The sequence below is a fragment of the Tamandua tetradactyla genome, chromosome 6 (genome assembly GCF_023851605.1).
Source record: "Tamandua tetradactyla isolate mTamTet1 chromosome 6, mTamTet1.pri, whole genome shotgun sequence".
Classification (NCBI taxonomy): Eukaryota; Metazoa; Chordata; class Mammalia; order Pilosa; family Myrmecophagidae; genus Tamandua; species Tamandua tetradactyla.
In genome coordinates this window covers 103,894,035-103,919,016 of record NC_135332.1, presented here as the reverse complement: position 1 = coordinate 103,919,016, position 24,982 = coordinate 103,894,035, and the positions used below count along the sequence as shown (strand labels likewise).

Below are 24,982 nucleotides of genomic sequence, written 5' to 3'. Positions count from 1 at the left end.
AATCCTGCCGCTTTTCTAAACCAGCTCACAGAAGCCCTCTTCCAATATACCTGCCTACACCCTGACTTGGAGGCTGGTAAAACCGTTTTAGCCACACATTTTATATCCCAGTCAGCCCCAGACATTAGGTGCAAGCTTAGAAAAATCGAGGACGGTCCTCAGGCCCCTATTCGTGACCTGATAAACACGGCGTTTAAAATTTTTAATATTCGTGATGAGTTAGAGAGGGCAGAAAAGGAATCCCGGGACCACTGAAGGGTGAATTTACAAATCCAATCCTTGATTACAGCCCTGTGGCCCCCTTCAACAGACAAGATGCTGGCTATGACTAATGTACCACCAGGAAAGTGCTTCAAATGTGGCCTTGATGGACACTGGTCCTGCCAGTGCCCCAATCCTCGACCGCCCAAGGGACTGTGGCCTCTCTGTGGGAAAAGGGAACATTGGAAAAGTGACTGTCCCTTGGCGCCTGGCCGTGAAGGGGCTGTCCTTCCAACCCCTGACCCACCGCTGGCAGTCCTGGGCCTGGCCACAGACGCTGCCTGGCCTCAGTGACCTCAATCACCCTCGTTGAGCCCAAGGTAACAATCAAGGTAGTGGGTAAGTCCACCTCCTTTTTGGTGGACACAGGGGCTACCTTCTCCATCCTCCCCTCCTATTCAGGTCAACTCCTTCCTTCCTGAGTCACGGTTATGGGCATAGATGGCCATCCTTTGTGCCCCTTAACTACTGGGCCACTTATATGTTTAATAGAAGGCTACCCCTCTACACACTCTTTCTTGGTGACACCTTCCTGTCCCAGCCCACTAATGGGGCGGGATCTTCTCACCAAGTTAGGGGCCTCACTTCACTGGCTACAAAAACCCCAAACAAATTTACTATTACCCTTATGTGTGGCCTCCACCTCCACTCAGGGTTCCACCCCTCCTGCTCTTCCCCTACCACCTCACCTAGTAAACCCAGGAGTATGGAATACCTCAACTCCCCTGATAGCTTCCCATCATAAACCAGTTCTTATCTGACTAAAAGATCCATCCTCATTCCCATCTAGGCCACAGTTTCCTATCCTCATAACCCATCAGAAAGGACTCCAACCCATCATTAGCCAGTTCAAGGGAAAGGGACTCCTCATACCCACTAACTCGCCTTATAACACCCCCATCTTGCCTGTCAAGAAACCTGATGGTTCTTACCATTTAGTCCAAGACCTCCAACTGCAACTGATCAATGAGGCTGTCATCCCCATCCACCCAGTAGTTCCCAATCCATATACTCTTCTCTCACACATACCCCCTCAAACCACTCATTATTCTGTCCTGGACCTTAAAGACGCCTTCTTCACAATCCCTCCAGACCCTGCCTATGCCCTCATTAATGCCACTCTTACCCACGTATCTGTCAACATTTCGCGAGTTGAGCAGAGTCTCTCCAGCCACCTCGCCCAAACCTCTGCCTCACCAGCCTCTCTTACATGGCTCCAAATCCTCCAACAAACCTTACTTTTCCTCAACCAAACACAAATACTCCCTAAAGTAACCCACTGTTTCCTCTGTGTATAATTAAATAGGCCACTATTAGCAGCTGTCCCTATAAATCTAACCCAAATACACAATCATAGCCCTGATTCCTGCCATACCACTCTAAAGAACATCCCCCTATGGGAACCAGAGCCTGAAAACCTTCCCTATCCCCTTAAAATCTGCTACCTCACACACACAACTGTAAATCAGACAAAACTGCATAATAAATGCCAAACTAATGTCACTATCCACAACACCACCCATCCCCCAAAGGATAATATTTCTGGTGTAATGGAACTCTTGCCAAGTGCCTTAACTCCACTTCCCCAGGATCATGCTTCCTGGTAACTAGTGTTCCTCAATTAACCCTCTATGGAGAGTCTGAACTAACTTGGGTACTGCCCTCTCCTCACTCCATAAGGGCTGACTTTTTTCCCATCCTGGTAGGCATCAGCCTAACTGCCTCAGTCGCAGCCTCAGCTGCAGTGGGAGGGGTGCTGGGACATGGTATTTTAACCTCTCAAAACTTTGAGACTCGACTACAAGCAGCCCTGGAATCGACATCAGAATCTCTTTCCTCTCTACAACATCAACTTACCTCACTTAGCCCAGGTAACTCTTCAAAATCGAAGGGCCTTAGACCTGCTAATAGCTGAGAAAGGAGGAATGTGCATATTCCTTCAAAAAGAATACTGCTATTATGTCAACGAGTCAGGTCTTTTGGAACAAAATATTCAAACCTTGAGCAAACTAAAAGAGGACCTCTACCACAGAAAACAAGGAACCAACCTTGCCTTAGACTGGTTTTCTTCCCCCCTGGCGACATGGCTCCTCCTGCTACTAGGACCAGTTATCCTAATCTGTCTTTTTTTTCTCCTAGCTCCCTGCCTCCTCAACTTCCTTCAGGGATGCATAAAGGAACTGTCACGGGTAGCAGCCAACCAAATGCTCCTGCATCATTACCACTGCCTACCCTCCTCACCAGATTCCTATAGCTAACCTCCTCCCTCTTCTGACCGTGACAACCCCAGCCTATCACCCCACGTCACCCCAGTACAGCAGGAAGTAGCCAGAAGAATCTTGACACCCTATTATCACAAAAAGGCTGGAATGTTAGGTCGGGGGAATGGGGAAGGGCACTGCAATTGGAGCTGCGGAGGCTGTGTTGACCCTCCCAACATGGCTTCTGGAACCACCCCTTCCGGACACCTGACTTCCGGAGAACTGCCCCTTACAGACGTCACCTGAGCCCCTTGCTTAAAAACTGCCCACGCCATCACCCAGGCGCTGACTCACCTCCCTCCATCTTGAATTTGGTGAGCTTAGCCCAGGAGCGTAGAAATAAACCCGCCCGCTTTAAATTTCCCAGTCTACCTTCCTTCTTTCTCACTCTTTTGCCTCCTAAACCTTTCAGTTATTTCTTTGAATATTCTCTCTGCCTCTTTCTGTTTCTTCTGTGAGTCCCTCATGTGTAAATTGGTACACTTGATGGTGTCTCACATTTTTCTCAGGCTCTGTTTGTTTTTCCTCATCCTTTCTTCCTTCTGGTCCTCAGACCAGATGGTTTCAATTGTCTTATATTCAGGTCCCCTAATTCTTTGTTCTGCCAGCTCCAATTTGCTGTTGAAACCTCCTAGGAAATTTTAAATTTCTGTTACTGTGGACTTTAGCTCTTCTTGGTTCCTTTTCATAATCTCCATTCTTCTATTGATATTCCCTTTGTGTTCATCTATAGTTTTCCTCATTTCTTTAGTTCTTTCTTCATGTTTTCCTTTAGCTCTTTGAGCATATTTAGGACTATTTTTTAAAAGTCTTTGTCTGGTATGTCCCAGGTCTGGTCCTCCTTATTGATGTTTTATAATACTTTAATCTCTTCTTAACCTGTGCCACAGCTTCCTGTTTCTTTGTATGTTTTGTGATTGTTTTTGAAACCTGGATACTTTGATACTTTAATATGCTGTTGCTGGAATTTAGACTCTGAGGTGTCTGTTCCTTAAGTTTGTATGTGGTTAGTGTTATTGACAGCTTTCCTTGAATGTCAGGAGCTAAAGAAATGGAGGAGGAGGAGAAGGAGGAGGAGGAGGAGGAGGGAGAATTAGAAGGAGGAGAACGAGAAGAGGAAGAGGAAGAGAAAGAGGAGGAGGAGAAGGTGGAGAAGGAGTAAAAAAAGAAAACAACATGCCCAGTTTTTGCAGACACCTGTGTAGTGTTCTTCAGCGCTTATAGATACAATGAACTTGGAGAATACTCTGGGCTAAAGCATAGGGAACTCCTTTGGTCCTTTCTGCACATGCGTCTTGTCTTGGGCATGTTGAGTGTGGCCCTGGGTATTCCCTTATTTAAATCAATACAAATGTCTCCTCTTCTCTAGGAAACAGTTTCTATCTGGCCCTGGGTCCTGTACTCTATGTCCTACAGCCAGCAATTCTTTGCCTCAGGCAGCAGAACTTAACTGCTCTCCCATCGCATTCTGTAGGAGAGCTTGGTGAGCTGCCTTCTATATACTGGGCAACTTATGGGACAGTGAATCTCTCAGGCCATCACCAGACAGATTGTGCCAGACATACACAGTGCCAGTATGTGCTTGAGGGTTACTCTGTTCCCTCTGGAACTGGAACCAGGGATCTGCACTGGGAGTATGGCCCAGCTCTGCACTGAGCTAGGGAGGAGTAGGAGAGGGGCCAGTCAGGACACTATGAGATTCTATTGCTTTTATGTGGCCATTCTCTTGATTCAGCATGCAATCCTTTAACTGTTTTCTGGAGTGTTGAGAAAGTTGGTTTTGCCAGTTTTTTGTTGGTTGTTCAAAGTTTCTGTAGGGGGGTATGGAGCCCTGAAGTTTCTCACTCTGCCATCTTGATCAGGGTAAAGTCAATAGTGGTTATTTTTTTTAATTCTCAAGAGACCAAGTTGTATTTAATTTTGTCAAATATATCATATTGTGCAATGTCCTCAATAGCAAACAGCTGAATCAAGTATAGCAACAGTGATCTGTCAGGTGTTTTCTGTGCTCTTCTTTCCTAAATCAAAATGCAAATTATTCACTCCTTTTAAATGTTTAGTCAAATGCATGAATGCATTTTATTTTTTTCAGAGGGAAATATTGGGATTTATTCCTTTGGGCATCTAATTTTCTTGTGATGCTTTCCAGTTCCTCTCTTGAGCATGGGTACCAAACTGGAATGTACTGGGGGTTAACTTCCTCGTGGCTATGTTATGAATGTCTTCCCAGCCTCAATTAAGACCCAGTGGGTAACATGGTCTTTTCAAGAGCTATTAAGCTGCAGCTTCCCTCCCCCACCCCACCTTCTCCTTCTTCAGTGCCCTACATACCCATGAATCAAGGGGAGCTGACTGTCCCTTACTGTAAACTTCTAGTCCATTTCTTCTTTCCATTAGCAGAACATTGGCTTTTCACTCCACCCTGCTGCCATTTCTACCCCTGCAGCAACCATGTCACTCTTCTTTCTTACCCTTTTCTAATCTCCCACCTTCTAAACGTTTCCACTAAAAGGATATTCCTTTATATAACAGTGATTTTTACTTTGAACAAGATTTAAATATTTAGAATTTTATGCTAAGCCATAATTTCTGTTTTACACAGAGTATTGGCCAGTTCATGTGATCTCTGGGCTGCTCTACCTTTTTCTCATTTGTTGTGAAGTGCTGAAGGCTGCAACCAAGCTTCCCACAGGTGTTTGGCTATTTCTGGATCAGAAACTGTTCTGGAAATCGAAGAGATCTGTAAGGCTGGTCTCTAATTATTTATTTAATTAGGCATTGATTAACTAGGTATTAATTAGGCATTAATTAATCCTAAAATAATTAAATTTGACAGAATTAAATGCCTACTATGTGCAAAGCACTACGCTAGGTGATGAGAATAAATGGTGAGCCAATGTTTATAACTAGCACACACACAGTCACTATCATATAAGCAATGAGCTATTAGGGCTTTAAAAAAGAAAGCCATCACAGGGGTACAGAGGAAGAATCTTTCATTGAACTAACTCTAGGTATTAAGAAGTTCATATTGATTTATATATCTGTAGCTGTACCATATATATATATATATATATTCCTTGAAGTAGTTGACTTTAGGAGTTTCAAGAAATTCAAGCATTCCATGGGGAAAGACAGTACATGATAAATATTGTTTATTTTGAAATAATTAAAAACCTATAGGACAGTTGAAAAATAATATAAAACCATACAGAGAACTCTAATATATTGTCCCCTCCAGATACCCAAATTCACTGACTTGTAATATTTGCCATATTCTATCATCTCTTACCATCTATCTCTAATCTATCATCTATCTATTGCCTAAACACTTGACAGTAGACTGAACACATCATGTTTTGTCAACATTTAATACTTCTATGTACATTTCCTAAGAACAAGATATTCACTTAGGTAATTACAGCTGACAACCATACTTATCAAGTTCAAAATTTAGCATTGATACAAAGCTTATAGTCTATATTCCAATATTTTAAATTGTATAAATAATGTCCTTTTGGGCATTTTCTCTTCCATTACTAGATATGTTCCAGGAGCATGCATTGCATTTAAGGTCATTGTCTCTTTGGTCTCTCTCTTTTTAAATTGTGGAAACATATACCTTAGAGCAGCTAGAAGTAAAAACCTAAAATTGTGGAACTGTAACTCACACCGAACTCTGAAATCTGTTCTACAACTACTTGTTGTGATGTACTTTGAAATTTATTGCTATTTTGTATATTATTATTTTTCACAAAAAAAAGAAAAACAAAGAGAAGGAAGAGTATAATAGAGAAGATAGGATTTAACAAATGAGTATGACTGCTGAATCAATACATTGATATTTCTTTTGGTCTCCAGTGTCTTGGAGCAACTAGTAGAAAAAATGAAAAATTGTGGAACTGTAACTCATACCAAACTTTGAAATCTGTCGTATAACTGCTTCTTTAAAATGTATCTGGAAATTTGTTTTGTATATATGTTATTTTTCACAATAAAAAAAACTTTTAAGAGTTCAGGAAAGCAGGAGGACAAAATAAACACTACAAAATGGAAAAAAAATATGGAAACATATATACAATATAAACTTTCCCATCTCAACCACTTTGGATAATAAAATTTGGTGGGACTAATCACATTTACAATGTTATGCTATCCTCACCACCATCCATTATCAGAACTTTCCCATCATCCCAAACAGAAACTCTGCTCCCGTTATGTATTTTCCCATCTTCTTTTCCTCTTCCCCCAAAACACGTCTTTATGAATTTGCACATTCTAGCTATCTCATGTAAGTGGAATCATACAATAGCTGTCCTTTTGTGTCTCACTTATTTCATTCAACATGTCTTCAATGTTCATTCATGAAGTAGCATGTATCAGAACTCCATTCCATTGAGTTCTGGCTGAATAATTTTCTATTGTATGCATTTTGTTTATGGACATTTGCGTTGTAATGCTTCTATGAACATCAATGTACAAATCTCTGTCCGAGTCCCTGCATTCAATTGTGCCAGATCATATGGTGGTTCTACGTTTAACTTTCTGAGGAATAACCAGTTTCCACAGCAGCTACACCATGTTACATTCCCACCAATATACTAAGATTCCTATTACGCTGTATCTTCACTAGCACTTGTTTTGTTTTTTTAAGTAAGTCACATTCTACTGGGTGTGAGTTGGTATCTCATAGTTTTGATTTGCATTTCCTTATTGGCTAATGATGTTGAGCATCTTTTCATGTACTTATTGAGCATTTTTGTATCTTCTTTGGTGAAATGTTTATTCAAATCCTTGGCCTATTTTTAAAATCGGTTCGTCCTTCCATTGTTGAGTTGTAGACATTCTTTATATATTCTGGATATTAAACCCTTATCAGATACATGATTTCCAAATATTTTCTCCCATTCTGTGGACTGTCTTTTCACTTTCTTGATAATGTCCTTTGATGCAGAAAAGTTTTAAAATTTGTTGATGCCCAATTTATCCATTTTCCCTCTTGTTGCTCATGTTTTTGGTGTAAAGTCTAAGAATCCATTGCCTGTTATAAGGACCTGAGGATATTTTCCTATGCTTTTTTGCTAAAAATTTCAGCTATTTAGGTCATTGAGCCATTTTGAGTTAATTTTTTTGTACATGGTGTGAGGTAAGGGTCCATTTTTCTTTTTTTGCTTTTTTCACATGGGCAGGCACTGGCAATCGAACCCGAGTCTCTGGAATGGCAGGTGAGAATTCTGCCACTGAGCCCCCATCGTACTGCCGAGAGAGACTATTTTTTATACATGGAGTAGACTTGGCACCCTTGTAAAGAATCAGTTGACCCCAGAGGTGTAGGTTTATTTGTGAAATTCTATTGGCCCATATATTCTGGACCAGTACTACACTCTTTTATTACTGTAGCTTTGCAATAAGCTTTGAAATTGGGAAGCAAGAGTCCATTTTTTCATTTTTAGGATGGTTTTTTGGTGATTTGGAGCCCATTGCTTTTCCATCTCAAACTGATGATTTCTGTGAAGAATGCAATTGGAAATTTGATTTGGATTGATTTAAATCTGTAAATCACTTTGGGTAGTATCAACATCTCAACCCTATTAATATTCTTAGGAAGTCCTACATGATTATATGGTGTTTTTCCTCTAAAAGAATATGATCAATAAGAAACTAGGGGGTGGGCCATGATGGCTCAGCAGGTAAGAGTGCTTGCCTGCCCATGTAAAAAAACCAAAAAAACAAAAAAACCCAAAAAACTAGTGTGGTGAGCAGGATGTTTCCTCCCCCTGCCTCTAAAAGATGCCCATTTCCTAATGCCTGGAAGTTGTGAATATGCTTTGTTACATGCAATGAAGGATTAAATTTATAAATGGATTTAAGATTGCTAATGAGCTAACCTGATACGGAGCTTGTGCTGCATTACTGTGTGGGCCCAATAAGATCACATGGGAGCTTAAATGTGGAGTCAGTGTCAGATGAGGGGTGTGATTCAACCAGCCATTGGTGGCTTTGAAGAGGAAGGAAGGAGTCCACAACCAAGGAATGCAACAGTCTTTATAAATTGGAAAAGGCAAGAACATAGATTATCTCCTAAAGCCAAGAACATACAAAAAGGATACAGCCCTCCCCAAAACCTTGATCTTAGCCCAGTGAGAGCCATCTTGGACTTCTGATCCAGAACTGTTAGATATTAAGCTTGTGTTGTTTTAAACCACTGAGTTTGCAGTAATTTGTAATCGCAGTTTATAGAAAACTAATACATGGGGTAAAAATAAAGCTGTAAATTTTTTTTACAGATTGGCTCTTAAAATTGGATAAAGATAAAATGCCCCAGAAGGCCCATCTGTTTTAACACCTATAAAAATAAACATTGACTTACAAGCCCAATGCTATAAAGTATAGCATTTCTTTGAAGAACACCAAACTTCAAAGGTCTCAAGGGGTGGTTCTCTGGGTAGTGTACATTTTACAAAGACTTTGGGGAAGAATATTTGCTTTGAGTTAAATATTTTTAGCTAAGTATGAAGGAAGTATTTTTAGACAGGGACAATCGTGTGACACAAGAAATAGCAGTAGTAGTAGAAAAAGTTGTGCCTCTGCAGCTTTATTGCTGTTTTTTTTTGCATGGGCAGGCATCGGGAAATGAATGCAGGTCTCAGGCATGGAAGGCAAGAACTCTGCCATTGAACCGTGGTCCACCCTACTTCTTTGAATTTCAAAACTTTTTATTTTGAAATAATCTTAGACTTAGAGAAAAGTTTCAAAAACAGTACGGTTTCTATATACCTATCTTCCCCTAATGTCACCATCTTACATAACCACATAGCAATGATCAAAACCAGGAACACCGATCCAATAATATTACCTATTCTACTGATCTTATTCTTATGTCACCAATTTTCCCATTCATGGCCTTTTCTTGGGTCCAGGATCCCACAGTACAATTATTTGTCTTATCTCCTTATATCCTTTCCAGTCTGTGGCAATTCATCATTCTCTCTGTATATTTCACATCCTTGATATTTTTGAAAAGTATTGGCCAGTTATTTTGTAGAATGTTCCTCAATTTAGATTTCTCTGATATTTCCTCATGATTTGATAGAGGTTATGCATTTTGGGCAAGAATTCCGCAGAATCGTGCCCTTCCCAGTGCATCCCATCAGGAGGTACAAAACAACTTCATGCCTTAATTGTTCAAGGTGGTGCCTGCCAGGTTTTTACATTGTTTAGTGTTTTTCCTTTTGCAACTAACAGTATCTTGTGGAGAGATGGTTTGAGACTATAATATTCTATTTCTCAATATACTTTTGCCCATTAATTGAGCATCCAGTACTGATTCACGCCTTTAACAACTATTGTTGCTTCATTTTCTATTTACATTGTGCTTCCATCTTTACTAATTAGCATTCATTCTACTTTAAGAACTGTCTCTTTCTTATATATTTAATCGTTTATACCAGTATAGACTCATGGATATTTATTTTATCCTATGGATTACAATCTATTACCAGCATTATTTATTTTGCTGTTCATTGTCCCAGATTTGGCCATAGGAAACAACTTCAAGTTGGCTTCTATGCTCTTTCAACATGCATCCCATCATCTTATGAGCATTTCCTTACTTTATGGCATCAAAAGCTCATTTTCTTATCTCCTTGCTTCAGCCCTAGAATCTACCATCTCTTCATGGAGCCCCAGTTCTTTTCACTGGTGAACAGTTTTTAGAAACAAGATCTGGGCACCAGGTATGCTCATTGCTACCAGGGTGTCTTTGCTTCCAGATGTTCTCAGTGGGAACTAAGAAATGTATGCATTCTCTCTCACAAATACATCTGTATTTCCTTATCTACCCATCTATACATAATAGAACCATGAGTTACATAAGATCCTCGATTCCAATTCAACATCACAAGATTCACTCTAGCTTTTCACCTTTTTCTATTTTTAACTCCCTTTTCCATTGATGAAAAACCTTGCTCTCATATACAATTTACTCAATCCTAGTTTACATACAAAGGTAGTTTCTCCCCTGGGAAAAACAAATATGCTAGAATATAATATTTGTATTTGGTTCATTTTGTCTTTATCCTTATGGTATATATTCAAAATACTGTTTTTCAAAGTAATCTATGTCCATTTTCTTCCCTATCTCCTTCAGCATGCTTATTATTCATTTGTAATATAGTTAAGTTCATTCATTAGTTTGTACTTCAAGTTTCTTGCACATCATGGTTGATTTATTTTGGGAAGTATGTGAAATGTTACTATAGTTCTGAGTCAGAGCTACACAAAAAAAGTGTATTGAGAAGAACCTCTTTCCACCTGTACAAATTGCCCATTCCCGATTCTCCTTTTCGCTCACCCTGTCCTCACCCACTTTCTGTAGATAAAGTCTCCCTAATTTCTGGTTTATTATTCCTTTGCACCAATGAGCAGTTACACATGGTTATTTTCTTACATCACTTTATTACACGAAGGATGGCAAACTACAGATGCTCTTTTGCTCTTCTCACTTAATGACATGTTTGGAAATCACTACATCATTCAGAGCTACCATTCTAATTGTTTCGCAGCCCTGTCATACCCCCATCATGTGCATGCACCAGTTATTGAAATCACCTACTCTCCTAAACACAGGCAGGAAAATAATTTTCAGTATTTTGCCATTAACGACGAGTAATTCTGTGCATATGTGATTTGTACTGGGGAGATCATCTTCAGGGCATATTCCTAGAAGTGGGACGTCGGAGTCAAAAGGTAAGTGTCTATGTAGGTGTATTAGGCACTGCCAAATCCCCCTCTGGAAAGGGAGCGCCGTTTGTACTTTCACCAACAACCTATGAGTGTGCCTCTCCCACAGCTTAACCAACATGACACATTGTCATACTTTTTCTTCACTGCCAATCTCATAGGTGGTAACTGGTATCCCAGTTTTAATTTGGATTTCTGTGTTTGAATTTTTAATAGGCATTTAAATACGTGTCTGAATTGTGTGCTTATATCTTTTTCCATTTTTCTAATCAAGTTTTGGCCTTCAATTTTTAAAAAGTTGGCCTCAAAATTGTTTAAAGCTAATGAAGACTAAATATGTATACTGGCATTTGTGAAGCTTTTTTCTTTTTTTTTTTTTTTTTACCATGACTTCAACAGATTTAGTAATATTATCTAGTATATACCAATGGAATATGAGATGTTCACGCATAAGGTCAGGCTGTATTTTAACTTGAAGATCAAAGCACATCTAGAATAAACTCTTTTTAAGAGACAAAGGTAGATATATTGGTTAATCTATTTGTATAGTCAATTCTTGCTTAGTATGAGGGAGGCTTATCTTTTATTGTTACTATTTTTTAGCTCATTTAGTCAAATCCCAGGCTCCAACCCCAGGACCAAGCTTAGATGTGACTGCACTGCCTATAAGAGAATAAGTTTTTATTGTGTTCCAAAGTCAGACATAAATCTTTTTTTTTTTGAATGATTGATATACATTTTAGTACCATTTACATCCCTATCCTCTTGACCAGTAGCAGATAATTAGGGACTATTTTTCTATCAACAGGCTATTTAAAAATATTCTGAAAAAAACAAACGGTGCATGAAGATTCAATTCAACTCCCACATATTGTCTGAACTGTATAATTAACTATATATGTCACTCTTTCAAAAATGTACCATTCAGTTGTCTTAAATTCAGAAGACAAATGGTAACAACTATCTTTATGAAGATCACAATTTTGGAATGTTACATGTTGAGACTTTAAAAGCTATATTTATTTTTTAGCAGTTAATTTTCTAGCTACTGAACCTCGTGCACAGATGCTACAAAAACTGACCAGAGTATTAAATATTCCATTACAGGTACCAATATTACATTATTTGTGATAGTGATAATAAATGAGCAAAGAGTGGAAATCACAGACAATAATGTTTCATTGTCAATTAGCATAAAGAATTCGTAACATATAGTCTTTAATGGCAGACGAGATTTGTAGAGAAAGTGGCAATGAACTTACAGAAAAGTCCATCAGTTGCTCCCACTGCCCAAGACTGAAGAAGACTAAAGTGGCTGTGGTAGGAGATGTATTTGAGGGCTTGATCTTTTCTTAGGATATTAAAATACATATGCTGGTTTGATGTTGTTGTTTGATTTTACCATTGGTTTCTCATCTTATTCTTGGTTGATAAAAGTTAGTAGAAAGAGCATGGAAAAGAAACACATTAAACTGTGGGAAAAGTCAACAACAATTGCAAAATAACAATTTCCAGAGAATCATCCTCTTCTTGGTACATGCCACAAAATGTTCTAGTTGGCTTAACTTTTTCTACTCACCAGTAAAGAGAGAGTTGGTAAGATCGGTAAATCTGATATGACGACATTACAGAAAAAAAATTTATAAGAAAAATATGCATGAAATTAGATTCCCTTCACCTTTCTCTGTCCTCTAGGAGCTAGTTAAAACCAAATATGATAACCTCAAGTACTTTTCCTTAAGTAATGTTGAAGCTTTGACAAAATGTTCCTGTCTTCAAAACAGACCTGTATAAAGCTGGAGTTATTGTGTGAGCTGAAAGTAATTAGCTTCAAATGCAGAACTTGTTTATGCTTCCTTACTGTTTAAATTCTCTTTTGTGCTGGTTTAGGAGTAGAAAATACTTGCTTATATATCATCATCACACAAAAAAATTTCAACAGTTAAAGGGTTTTACCATATTTTAGTAAAAAAAAAAAAAGGGTGCTAACCACTCTTTTTTTTTTTTTTTCTTTTAAACATTCTTAACTACATGAAAAGCTGTGCTGGACTAAAAAAAATACAGTTTTTAAAAAAGATGTGGATATAATAAAAAAGAACACTTTTATACACAGGATTTTATTTTGCACTGCTGTAACAATTTCATTATAGGCCAAGGAGGAAAAGAAAAGAAGGATAAAACCACCACATTGAGTCAATTACTAAAGCTTTTCCACTTTTAACAGGATTTTCCATCTGATAGATTTATGTCATATCCTCTTCAAAACAGACAAGATGCTTACCATATTTTAAAGATTTTGGGTTGCCACTGAAAGAAAAATTTTACATAGTCACTGTACATCAAGGTTGAAAAACTGTCCTGCATGAAAAATATAGAAATCATGTGAATAAAAGAAAAGGAAGGGGTACAAGGGTAGTTCAGTGGTAGAATTCTCGCCTGCCATGCGGGAGACCCAGGTTCGATTCCCGGTCCATGCACTTCCCCAAAACAAACAAACAAGCAAAACAAACAAAAATTCAACAAATGGTGCTGTAATAACGGGATACTCACATGGAAAAAGAATGAAATGTGACCACACCATACAGCATACAAAGAAAAAAAAGAAAGGAAAAAAAAAACATTATTGTGTTTAAGGAAAAGATTAAAGTCCTCACAATGTGCCATCTAAACGTGGATACTCATTCTTCTGGGAGTTGCTTTTATTGTAGGGATTCCTTGCTTCTGCCCTTTTCACTCATCATACCGTGTTTTTAATCAACAGTATCTATTAAGGCAAACAAATCCTTTTCTGAAGAGGCCTTAAGGAAATTGTGAACAAATTGCAAACTTTTGGCATTAAAACAGGTTAAACACATTACACAGCCTTTAGTAATATACATTTAAGCATATTTTTCTTGGACTAGTAACAAGAAAAGATGAACATGCTTGTTAACAATGTCAAAAAGTTCAAAATTCAGCGTCCAAGCAATTCCTAACAATGCTTCTGTAGCTTTAAGCTCTGAACAGTATAGAATTTATGCAAATGCATTAAAGAATTCAAGCTTGGCAAATTCCACCCAAGCAGGATATTAAACTATATATACAGAAAGTAAATGATAAATACAGAATTAAGAGTCCTTCTGTTTTTCCTTATAGCCTTGAAAAGTGACAAACTTTTTGAGGACAGTTCTATAATATTAAACATTAAGTAACCACAGGTGTTGGGAAGCCTAACTACAACAAACTGATTTAAAATATTCAAGATGACTTGGTAGTGTTTAATACAATTCAGTTTGTAGTCAAGGGCACAAGACAACATTTAACAAAAATAATCACATCAATTGACCTAGAAATCAAATGCAAATAGATATGAACACAATCTCCAAAATCTGTCTTTTAAAGTGAACATTCAAAGTTATACAAGAATTTGAAGGATTAAAGTCTTCTGTGACATAAAGCCATGTCAAATAGCTTCATGTCTCAGCTGAGCAGGAGGAGAGAGGGTTGAAAGAACAAGTGAGTAGGCCCCATGGGCAGCTAGACAGTAAAAAGAGACTCAGCAGCAGCCTCCCCCAGCCTGCTGTCCTCCCTGATTGCATGCATGCGTCGCATTAGTAGCAGCATGCTGAGGGCCAATTTTAATGCCATTTGCCTAAAATAAAAGAGAAAAGGACAATAAATATAATTGGATCCAACCAGACAGCGTGGTTTAATTTTCCCCCATCTTACTCTTAATGATCCAAATTTGTCAAACAACTTAGCAAAATATATCAATATCAAGCAGATTTAGCAACAATTAAAACTATCTTCAGAGGCTATTCCTTCCTTTAAAAAAACGAAACACATAACTGTGGAAACAAGGTTGAGAAGAACTCTTTATCATCCCAGGCATTGAGTAAGCAGAAATAGGATAATGTTGTTTTTCAGAGAAATCTCATAATGTAGAAATTGTTTTAAAAAAATTATTACGTGTAATCTGGAAAGGACAAAAATATTCACAATGCCTTTGCTGCTTTAATACAATATAAAGTCTTTTCTCTTGACAGTTCTTCTGTTCCGTTGGAATCAGCTGCACAGGCTAAGACCATATGAGTGTCTGTGTCATCAATAATTTCTATGATGCCCCAACACATGGCAGCTTGCCAAGAACCCACACACAGAGTAGTGCTTTCATTCATCAAACTCACACTTCTATCTTAACCCTCACTCCCTCAAGTGGATTTTACCTAAAAATACAACACTTTGAGAAAAGTAATACAGTAGCTTCAGAAATTAAGCTCTTAAGGAAACTTTACATCACAGTAAATCTCAGATTTATAGTGCTTGGCAGTTGTTCTGCAACAGTAGTAGCCTTGGGGTTTCTGGCACTAGCTCAGTATTGACAGCAGCTGATGTGGTTTCTTTTCGCTCTTTTGACTCCTCTTTAATAAAAAGCATGCCCTATGGCTCATTGGTTTTGCCCCTCTGGGCTGGTAGCAACTTCTTGAGGAAGCAAGGAGTCAGACTTGGCATTAGGCCAAATAAATAGCACGGACTGTTGGCTCTTGACAGCATATTACAATCAAAGCTCCATAAGGCACAGTAAAGCAGTCAGCTACTATATGAAACTAGACAGAAACAATGAATGTTCCTGTTTAGAGAGGCCCAATTACTGTTCAATTTATATGGCATTAGTCTCCGAGTGGTGTTGCCTTTAAATGAACTCAAAACTTATTGGTGTAACAGTCAAGAAGATAGGATTTAAAAATGGTATCAGAAATTTAAAGGAACAAGAAAATGAAGTACTTTCTGGAAACCTTAGGCAAACTACTGTTTGTTTTAGCAAAGAATATCAAGACGAATAATTAGAGAGCCTTGTTTACACACAGGCCAAGACACACAAAAAGCAATGGTTTCCTAACCCAGTGCTTTCCTAGATGCAATTGGTGGAGGAATCAGGGTTTCTTCTGGCAACAAAAAATATTAATATAGAATGGCAAAAATATTTATGTAAGATTAAATATGCTATATCCATACAGACACTGAAATAAATAAGACTGAATGCACAGTGAGAATTTGGATCTAAACAATGACCTTTGGTGAATACTGTGAATTACATTTTATCCTAATCACATTGATTCACAGCCAATTCAAAATAACTTTAGCAAAAACTCACTGCCAATTACACATGTTTAGTCTCCTGAAAATATGCTATGCTAGACTGGGTGCAATTTCCTAACTGAGTAATCCTGCCCCCATTTTCATACCAGACAACAGAGAGGGCTTCCTGTATTAGTGACAAAGCACATGTGTTTACACACTAGAAAATTATTCCCCAAACTAGACAGCACCACATGGACAGGTGGGTGAAAGTGACTTTTTCCTCTCTTTGGGGGATTTTTTCAGTTTTGCATTGCTTGCAGTAAGTGACCAGGGTCACTTACTTTAATCCATTTTCAAAGTTAAAGTGACACTCTATTGTAATAACATTTAACTATTTATACTACATATATATTTTCAGTTAGGTGATTGTAAACAAAATGCGTAAATGATCACAAATGTGCTTAAGAATTAAAAAATGTAAAATCATGAATTCAATTAGTATATCTAAAATTCAAATCTAAGTTAATATTAGGCAACAGTATTGATATGTAGATACCTCATTATTAATGTCAAAAACTCCTTCTTGGATTTTTTCATAAATTTCTTTTGCTGTATTAATGAATGCCTGAAATATAAAGTAGAGAAATTGGTGCAAATTATTTAAAACCACAACAGTAAAAGAACACTACATAAAAGCTCTACAAAATTATCATAATGTTCAACATATGAAAATAAATGTAGTCCATCATATGGACTTAATGATCCATTTGATTACTGCAATAGATGCAGAAAAGCATCAGACAACATCCAAAGACCTTTCAAGACAAAAACATTAAAAAAACTAGAAACATTAAAAAACATTAAAAAAAAACTAGAAATAGAAGGGAATGTCTCCAAACTGATAAAGGGTATCTATTAAAAAACGCAAAGCTAACATCCTCCTTAGTGGCACAGGATTGAAAGCTTTTCCCCAAAGATCAGGAACAAGGCAAGGATGTATGTGAACATTCATTAGTGGCATTATTCACAATGGCCAAAAAGTGGAAACAATATGATTGTTCATCACCCAATGAACAGAAAAACAAATGTGGTCTAGCCATACAATGAGATCTTATACATGGGAGGCGCTGATATAGGTGACATCATGGATAAACCTTGAAACCATTATGCTAGGTGAAAGATGTCAGACACAGAAGGCCATACAATACATGACTCCATTTACATGAAATGCTCAAACAAGCAAATCCACGGAGAAAGAAAATAGATTAGTAGTTGACAGGTGCTGGGAAGAGGAGGGAAGGGGAATGACTGCAAGCTGGTATGGGTTTCTTTCTGGGGTAATGAGAGCACTCTGGAATTAGATACTGGTGATGGTTGCAAACTTTGTGAATATATATATTGAACTGTACACTTAAAAAGGATGAATTTTATGGTATATGAATTATATCTCAAAAGCAACTTTCATGATCGTGGGGGAAAAAAGAGTATGAAGATGCACAAACAGCACACATGAGAAAAACACAATGTAAATTATAGCCTTCCTTGTTGAAACTATTTTTGGAGGACACTGTTACATACAGGGCACAATTGGAAGGATTCAAAGGATGCTTATGATAAAGAGCTAAAAGTCAGCCCTAACTTCTATATTATATTGAGTAAAGCTTCACCCTTTTCCCATTATAACGTACTACTAATTAGACCCAAAAAATTAATGTTAGAATATGAGACCAAATTAAACCTCTCCAGACCGCATTTAATCCACAAGTATTCTGTATTTATATAAAATAAAATTTGCCCATGCTGAAGAAGGGGTATATCAATGCAGACAGGTTCTAAACCATCATATTTGAGAGATCAAGATAATCATACTAATTGATATTATAAGTTAGATTCTCTTCAATTAGCATTCTATGAAAATCTGTACAAGAATACTATTCTTGAAAGTGGCTCTGTACCATTGACACACACCTAATTCAAATTTTAAAAAGTAAACAGGGTTTACGGCAAGGAACAAATCCTACCTTCTGTCTTTTCTACATTGGAAACACTGGACTGCTGAACTTGCCACCAGAGCTTTTGTTTCCTAATTAACAGGACTGATATGTTTTCACCTTTAAAGGCCTTACCACTCCCCAGAGTAATCAATCTACTGCAGCTCAATTACTGCACCAAGCACACACCACAGTATGTGAAGGAGATTCGGGCGAATGTGGCAGAAACACAGAGATATGAATATGCATAAACGCTAAGTGGCTGATCGAATCATCACAGAGGGTCATGAAAATTTGCAGCAAAATAATGAGAAGAATTAATCACTGCAGATTCACAAGGCACTTAGGAAGTGAGTGTGTTTTTCACGTGTGTGCTGGAGTTTAAGTGAGAGAACCTGGCTTTCAGCCAACTATGAATTGATTCACATTCTTCAAAATGGAAGTTATCTGTATAAATAAGGAAAAACAACTTTATTTCCAATAACATGTCAATTACTGTTATGGCTTTAGAAACCAGGATAACTAAATATTGAAGTCAACAGATTTATAAATTCACAGGGTTGAATTCCTTATAGGGGCATCCATGTGTGCACATTTCACTAGTACATTAGACAGAACTACAAGGTCCCATAAATGAGTTATAACTTCATATAAACAGGCACTTCTATTACAGAAGTCATCATTAAATTTGCCAATTTGTGTAAATAAATGCCAATTTTGCAAATCTGTTCATGAATCATTTTAAAAACCAGCTTAAGAAAGTTATGCTATATAAAATTCCACAAGTCAATACCAATTTCATTACATAAATAGTATTTAGCACTTTATTAAGCAGCTCAAACATAGTCGTATGTTTAAGATCTATTTTATATTTGAAAGACTTGCAATAATTTCATTATAGTTTCAAATATAATAAGTAGTGATATTTTCTAATTTCTACTAACCTAATGAAGTAATCTTTGGACAATACTACATTTACCTGTCACTCAACATGTCTGAATACACAATAAGACATTAAAACATTTTCCACCTCTCTGAACATATCGTAGAAAGGATACTATTTAAACGGATGGTTTTATATACGTTATCACAGAAAAAAATCTTATTTCTAAATATACTAATTTTAATGAGTCCTCAGCCTTTAAACTCAACAATTCAAATACAGATATTAGCACAACAACACAAACACAGATATTAGCACACCTGTTTTAAAAGCATATGGCTAGGGACTCAAATTGTTGAGTTCCCCAATACAATGAATATTAACCAAATACCCTAAGGCTTATTCAAGGTCAAATAAAACTTCTCATTTGAGAGCCTTGGGTGTCAGGCAGTATCTGCTCACTAATGTTACAAAAAATGTCAAGAACTCTGAAGGTGAGAGATATGTATATATTATAATAGCTGGCAGGGATTTTTAATTACTTATCTTCCTCTGTTCATCAGAAAGCAATCTCCATATATACTTTTCAAGGTAGAGATTTGTCTAATACAACTTTAAACTACTGACTTCTTTATGGAAATACATAATACATAAAAATACATTTTAAGTAATTTTGTAAATATCTAAGGAAGTAGTAATATATCCTTAAATAATCATTTTAATATGAATGGCTGAGCTGTTTCTTTAAAAATGTTTTATCTGTAGACATTATATATTATTTATTTTTGAATCTCAAGTGTGTAGTGCAGTATCTAAACAGAGCTGGTACTTAAAAATCCTTCATTAAACTCAATTATTCCTAGTAAGGAAATAGCTGAAGGGTTTACGAGGATTACATGAATGAAATCCTGGTTTCTTTCTGTTTATGTACGCTACCTCATTGGGCTCTCATATTTGAGACTTTACCAAGAGGCAAACACAGGTAAAACAAATCTAATCATAATCTTATTTTGAGGGGGAAAAAAGGCCAAATTTACTCTTATTATTTAAATCAAGAAGAATATTTTAAGTAATCGTAACCAGATTTTCATCTTAAAACATTTATAGGACAATAATCAAATTTGAAAAAACTAACTTTTCCGTAGGTCAGTGACCTAAGAACCTGTATTACTGGAATATAGGAAAACTATTAGGAAATTAGCAACAACAGATTAATAGATATTACAAAGCCTTCACACTAAAGCTTGTGGTTTACTAGTAGCCTTTTTTTTGTTTTTGTTTTTATAAATAAAGTTTTATTGAAGCACAGCCAAGCCCATTCATTTACTTCTTGCCTATTGTTGTTTTCATACTGCAGTTAGCAGAGTTGAATCCACGCAACAGCACCATCTATCTCTTCTAAGAAAAAGTTTGCTGAGCCCTGTCATAAATGCAATAAGATAACACTCCTGCTTAAAATGTAGAAGCCTTTTTTTTAAATTAAATTTTAAATTTTTAAAAAAATATAACAAACAGATACATTCTTAACATATCATTCTGTTCTAATACATAATCAGTAATTCATATCATTATATAGTTGCATATTCATCATGATCATTTCTTAGAACATTTGCATCAATTCAGAAAAAGAAATAAAAAGACAACAGAAAAAAACTCATACATATCATACCCTTTACCCCTCCCTTTCATTGATCACTAGCATCTCAATCTACTAGATTTATTTTAACATTTGTTTCCTCTATTATTTATATTTTTATTCCATCTGCTTAACTCAACTGTTGATGAAGTAGATAAAAGGAGCATCAGACACAAGGTTTTCACAATCACACAGTCACATTGTGAAAGCTGTATCATTATACAATCATCTTCAAGAAATATGGCTACTGGAACACAGTTCTACATTTTCAGGCAGTTCCTTCCAGCCTCTCCATTATATCTTGACTAACAAGGTGATATCTATTTAATGCATAAGAATAAACTCCAGGATAACCTCTCGACTGTCTGGAATCTCTCAGCCAGTGACAGTTTATTTTGTCTCATTTCACTCTTCTCCTTTTTGGTTGAGAAGGTTTTCTCAATCCCTTGATAATGAGTCTCAGCTCATTCTAGGATTTGTCCCACGCTGCCAGGAAGGTTCACACCCCTGGGAGTCATTTCCCACGTAGACAGGGGGAGGGCGGTGAATCTGCTTGTTGTGTTGGCTGGAGAGAGAGGCCACATCTGAGCAACAAAAGAGGTTCTCTTGGGAGTGACTCTTAGGCCTAATTTTAAGTAGGCTTGACCTATTCTTTGAGGGGTTAAGTCTCATATGAACAAACTCCAAGACGGGGGCTCAGCCTATTGTTTTGGTTGTCCCCACTGCTTGGGAGAATATCAAGAATTCTCTACTTGGGGAAGCTGAATTTTACCCCTTTCTCACCATTCCCTCAAGGGGACTTTGCAAATACTTTTTTACTCACTGTTCAAATCACTCTGGGATTTACTGGGGCATCACTCTGGACAAACCTATAAAATCTTATGCCCTACTCAAGGTTCCATGTACTTATGGTGTTCAATTAAGCTGTCCACATAAGTTATATTAGGAACTGCACTAGTCAAAATATAAATTTTGTACCATTATTAGAAGTCTTAACTCAAAATTCCTTCTAATTTTAGACCTAATTTTAACCAGTCTTATTTTTTCTATTTCCCAGGTTTTAGAAGCAAATTATGAGAGGGAGAGAAAAAAAGAAAGAATGCCTGGGAGAGTACATGTTGCCAGGGGAGAGACAATGGGGGCCTAGTACTCAAGGCTACGGGAGCAGTAGACAGGGCTATCTCCAACATTTCCAATGGCAGAGCACAGCAGTGTTTCTGATGATGGCACAAGGCATCAAGAAGAGGGAAAGTCATTATCTGCAGTTAAAGAAATAGAGAATAAGTTTTCAAATAGCTTTCATGGAAAATTTTTTTTTATGTTTGAGATGGTAGAATTAAATGATTCAGGCTTCCATCCCCCCAGAGAGTCTTTGAATAATCAGCAAGAATTGCCTGAAATATCTTTCTCAAAGCTCTAGGAAACAGTTAAAGGACTGCAGTTAAAGGGGAGTATTGAATCAAGAAAAAGGCCAGTTAAAAAAGCAGTAGGATGTCATGATGCTCTGGAGCTGGTACCATAGTGATTCCATGGTCCCAGTTCTAGAGAAAGCAGCATAACCCATGGCCACACACTGGGAGCACATATGTCTGCCCTAATTTGTCTGTTGGTAGCCTGAGGGACTTGCTGTCCCAGAATACGCCCTGCATGAAGAAAGCAGCTCACAGAGTTCTCCTACAGAACATAACAGGAGAGCAGTCAAGTCATGCTGCTTGGGTCAAGGGATCCTTGGCTGTAGGACACACAGCGCAGTGCCTGACCAGGAGGAAACTGTTTCCTAGGGTAGAGGGGACATTTGGAAACATGTAAATGGGGGGATTTCTAGGACCACACGGTGCATGCCCAAAACAAGATGAAAGAGCTGAAAGGACCAGGGAGGCTCATATACTTTGGCCAGGAGCTGTTCGCTAAACTCTTTTGGATGAGCCCCCAAGGAGAGCACTTGCACAGGGCAAACTGCAAAGACTGGGAAAGGTGTTCTCTCTCTCTCTCTCTTTTTTATCACTTCTTGACAATCAAGAAAGCTCTTTCATAATACTATCTGGATACAAACTTAAGAAATAGATGCAGTCTAAATTCCAGCAATAATACATTAAAATATCAAAATATACAGGCTCCAAAACAGGGTTACAAAATATACAAAAAACAGGAAGTGATAGTTCAGGTGGAGGAGGTGATTAAAGAATTAGAAAACATCAGTGAGGAGGAACAGACCAGGGACATACCAGAGAAAGACTTTAAAAAGAATGGTCATAAAGATGCCCAGAGAACTAAAGGAAAACATGGACAAAGAAGAAAAGGAAATCAGGAAACCCACAAATAAGCAGAAAGAGAATATCAATTGAGAGATGGAAATTATGACAAGGCCAAACAGAGCTGACCACAGAAACAGCAATTAAAAATTCCCTAGAGGGCTTCAATAGCAAGCTGGAGCTGGCAGAACAAAGAATCAGTGAACCTGAAGTTAAAAGATAATTGAAATCCTCCAGACTGAGAAAAAGGATGAAGAAAAGTGAACAGAGCCTGAGGAACCTGTGGGATACCATAAAGTATACAAATTTACAAGTTGTGGGAATCCCAGAAGAAGAAGACACATAGAAAGGGGCAGAGAATATATTTAGGGAAATAATGGCTGAAAATTCCCCCAATTTAATGAAAGTCATGAAGAGACACATCCAAGATGCTCAATGACCTCCAAACAAGATACCCACACCCAAAGAGACCCATGCCGCAACATATTAAAATCAAACTGTCAAATGCTAAAGACAGAATTCTGAAAGCCGCAAGAGAGGGACAATGTATCACATACAAAGGAGCTGCTCAATAAGAGTAAGTGCTGATTTCTCCTCAAAAACCATGGAGGCAAGAAGGAAGAAGGACGGCACATTTAATAAGTGCTGAAAGCAAAAACTGCCAACCAACAAGTCAATATCCAGCAAAATTGTCTTTCAAAAATGAGAGATTAAGGCATTTCCAGGTTAAGACAAGGCTGAGGGAGTTTGCCACCACTAGACTAGCCCTTAAAGAGACACTTGAGAGAGTTCTGCAGACTAAAAGGAAAGGACAATAGACAATATATCAAAGCTGCCTGAATAAATAAAGATCTCTGGTGAGGGTAACCACAGGGATAGATATAGATGTCAGTATTGTGCTATTTTTGGTTTAGAACTTCACTTTTTACTTGCTACAGGATCTAAAAGGCAAATATATAAAATGTAATGAGGTATCAGTGGCTTTGGACTCATTATGCATAAACATTTAATTTGCAACAAGAACTACATAAAGGTAGGGTTACAGAGGTGTACAGGAACAAAATCTGTGTATACTACTGAAGTTACATTGGTATCAAAGCAAATGTGTTATAGATTTAGGATGTTAAATGTAAGTTCCATAATAAAATAAAGAAAATATGAGAATACGTAAGCTCATAAAGATACAAAGTAGAATATGGTTGCCAGGGTGGGTGTAAGGAAAATGGGGAATTCATGCATAATGGGTACAGGGTTTCTGCTTGGGGAGCTGGGAAACTTTTAGTAATGGAAGATGATGATGGTACCACAATATGTGACTATATTAATCCCACTGAATGATATGTTTGGGAGTGACTGTGATGGGGAAGTTTATGTTGTATATATATTCCCACAAAAAAAAAAAAGAAAGAAAGAGACAATGAGAATTAAATGTAATATGTAATCTTGGGTGGGATCTAGCAAGGGAGGAGAGAGGGCTCAAAGAGACATTATTAGGACTTATGAAAAAACTAGAATATAGGTTGTAAGTGTTATATTAAAGTTGAATTTCTCTAAGTTGATAACTGTACTTAATGTGGATACATAATTGAATATCCTTGTTCTAAAGAAATATACAAAGCAGTATTAAGTGTTCTAGGAGTATGCTGCATATAACCTACATTCAGGTGTTCAGAAAATGAAATGACAGATACAGCAAATGTGGTAAAATGAATGATATGCTGGAGCTCTCTGTATGGGGTTTGTATTATTTTTTAAAGTATTTCAAAACAAGAAGTTAAAACAATTATTTTTACAAGTTTTGATGTTTAACAGGGTAAGATTTTGCAACGGGCAAATTCATCTTTCCTGAATACTTAGTTCCTTAATATCAGAAAAATGAACTAAGCTGATGGTAT

General features: G+C 37.3%; 1 protein-coding gene across 1 annotated transcript in view; it reads right to left on the bottom strand.

The window, feature by feature from the left end:
* Window positions 1-8,553: 8,553 nt before the first annotated feature.
* RAB2A (RAB2A, member RAS oncogene family) overlaps window positions 8,554-24,982 on the bottom strand; it is a 150,296-nt gene continuing 133,867 nt past the window's right edge. The window contains exons 7-8 of the mRNA XM_077166840.1: window positions 16,882-16,950; window positions 8,554-14,895 (exon numbers count right to left, since the gene is read on the bottom strand). Of these exons, the coding sequence (XP_077022955.1) occupies window positions 14,800-14,895; window positions 16,882-16,950 (165 nt within the window). The 3' untranslated portion in view covers window positions 8,554-14,799. The remainder of the gene's footprint in view (window positions 14,896-16,881; window positions 16,951-24,982) is intronic.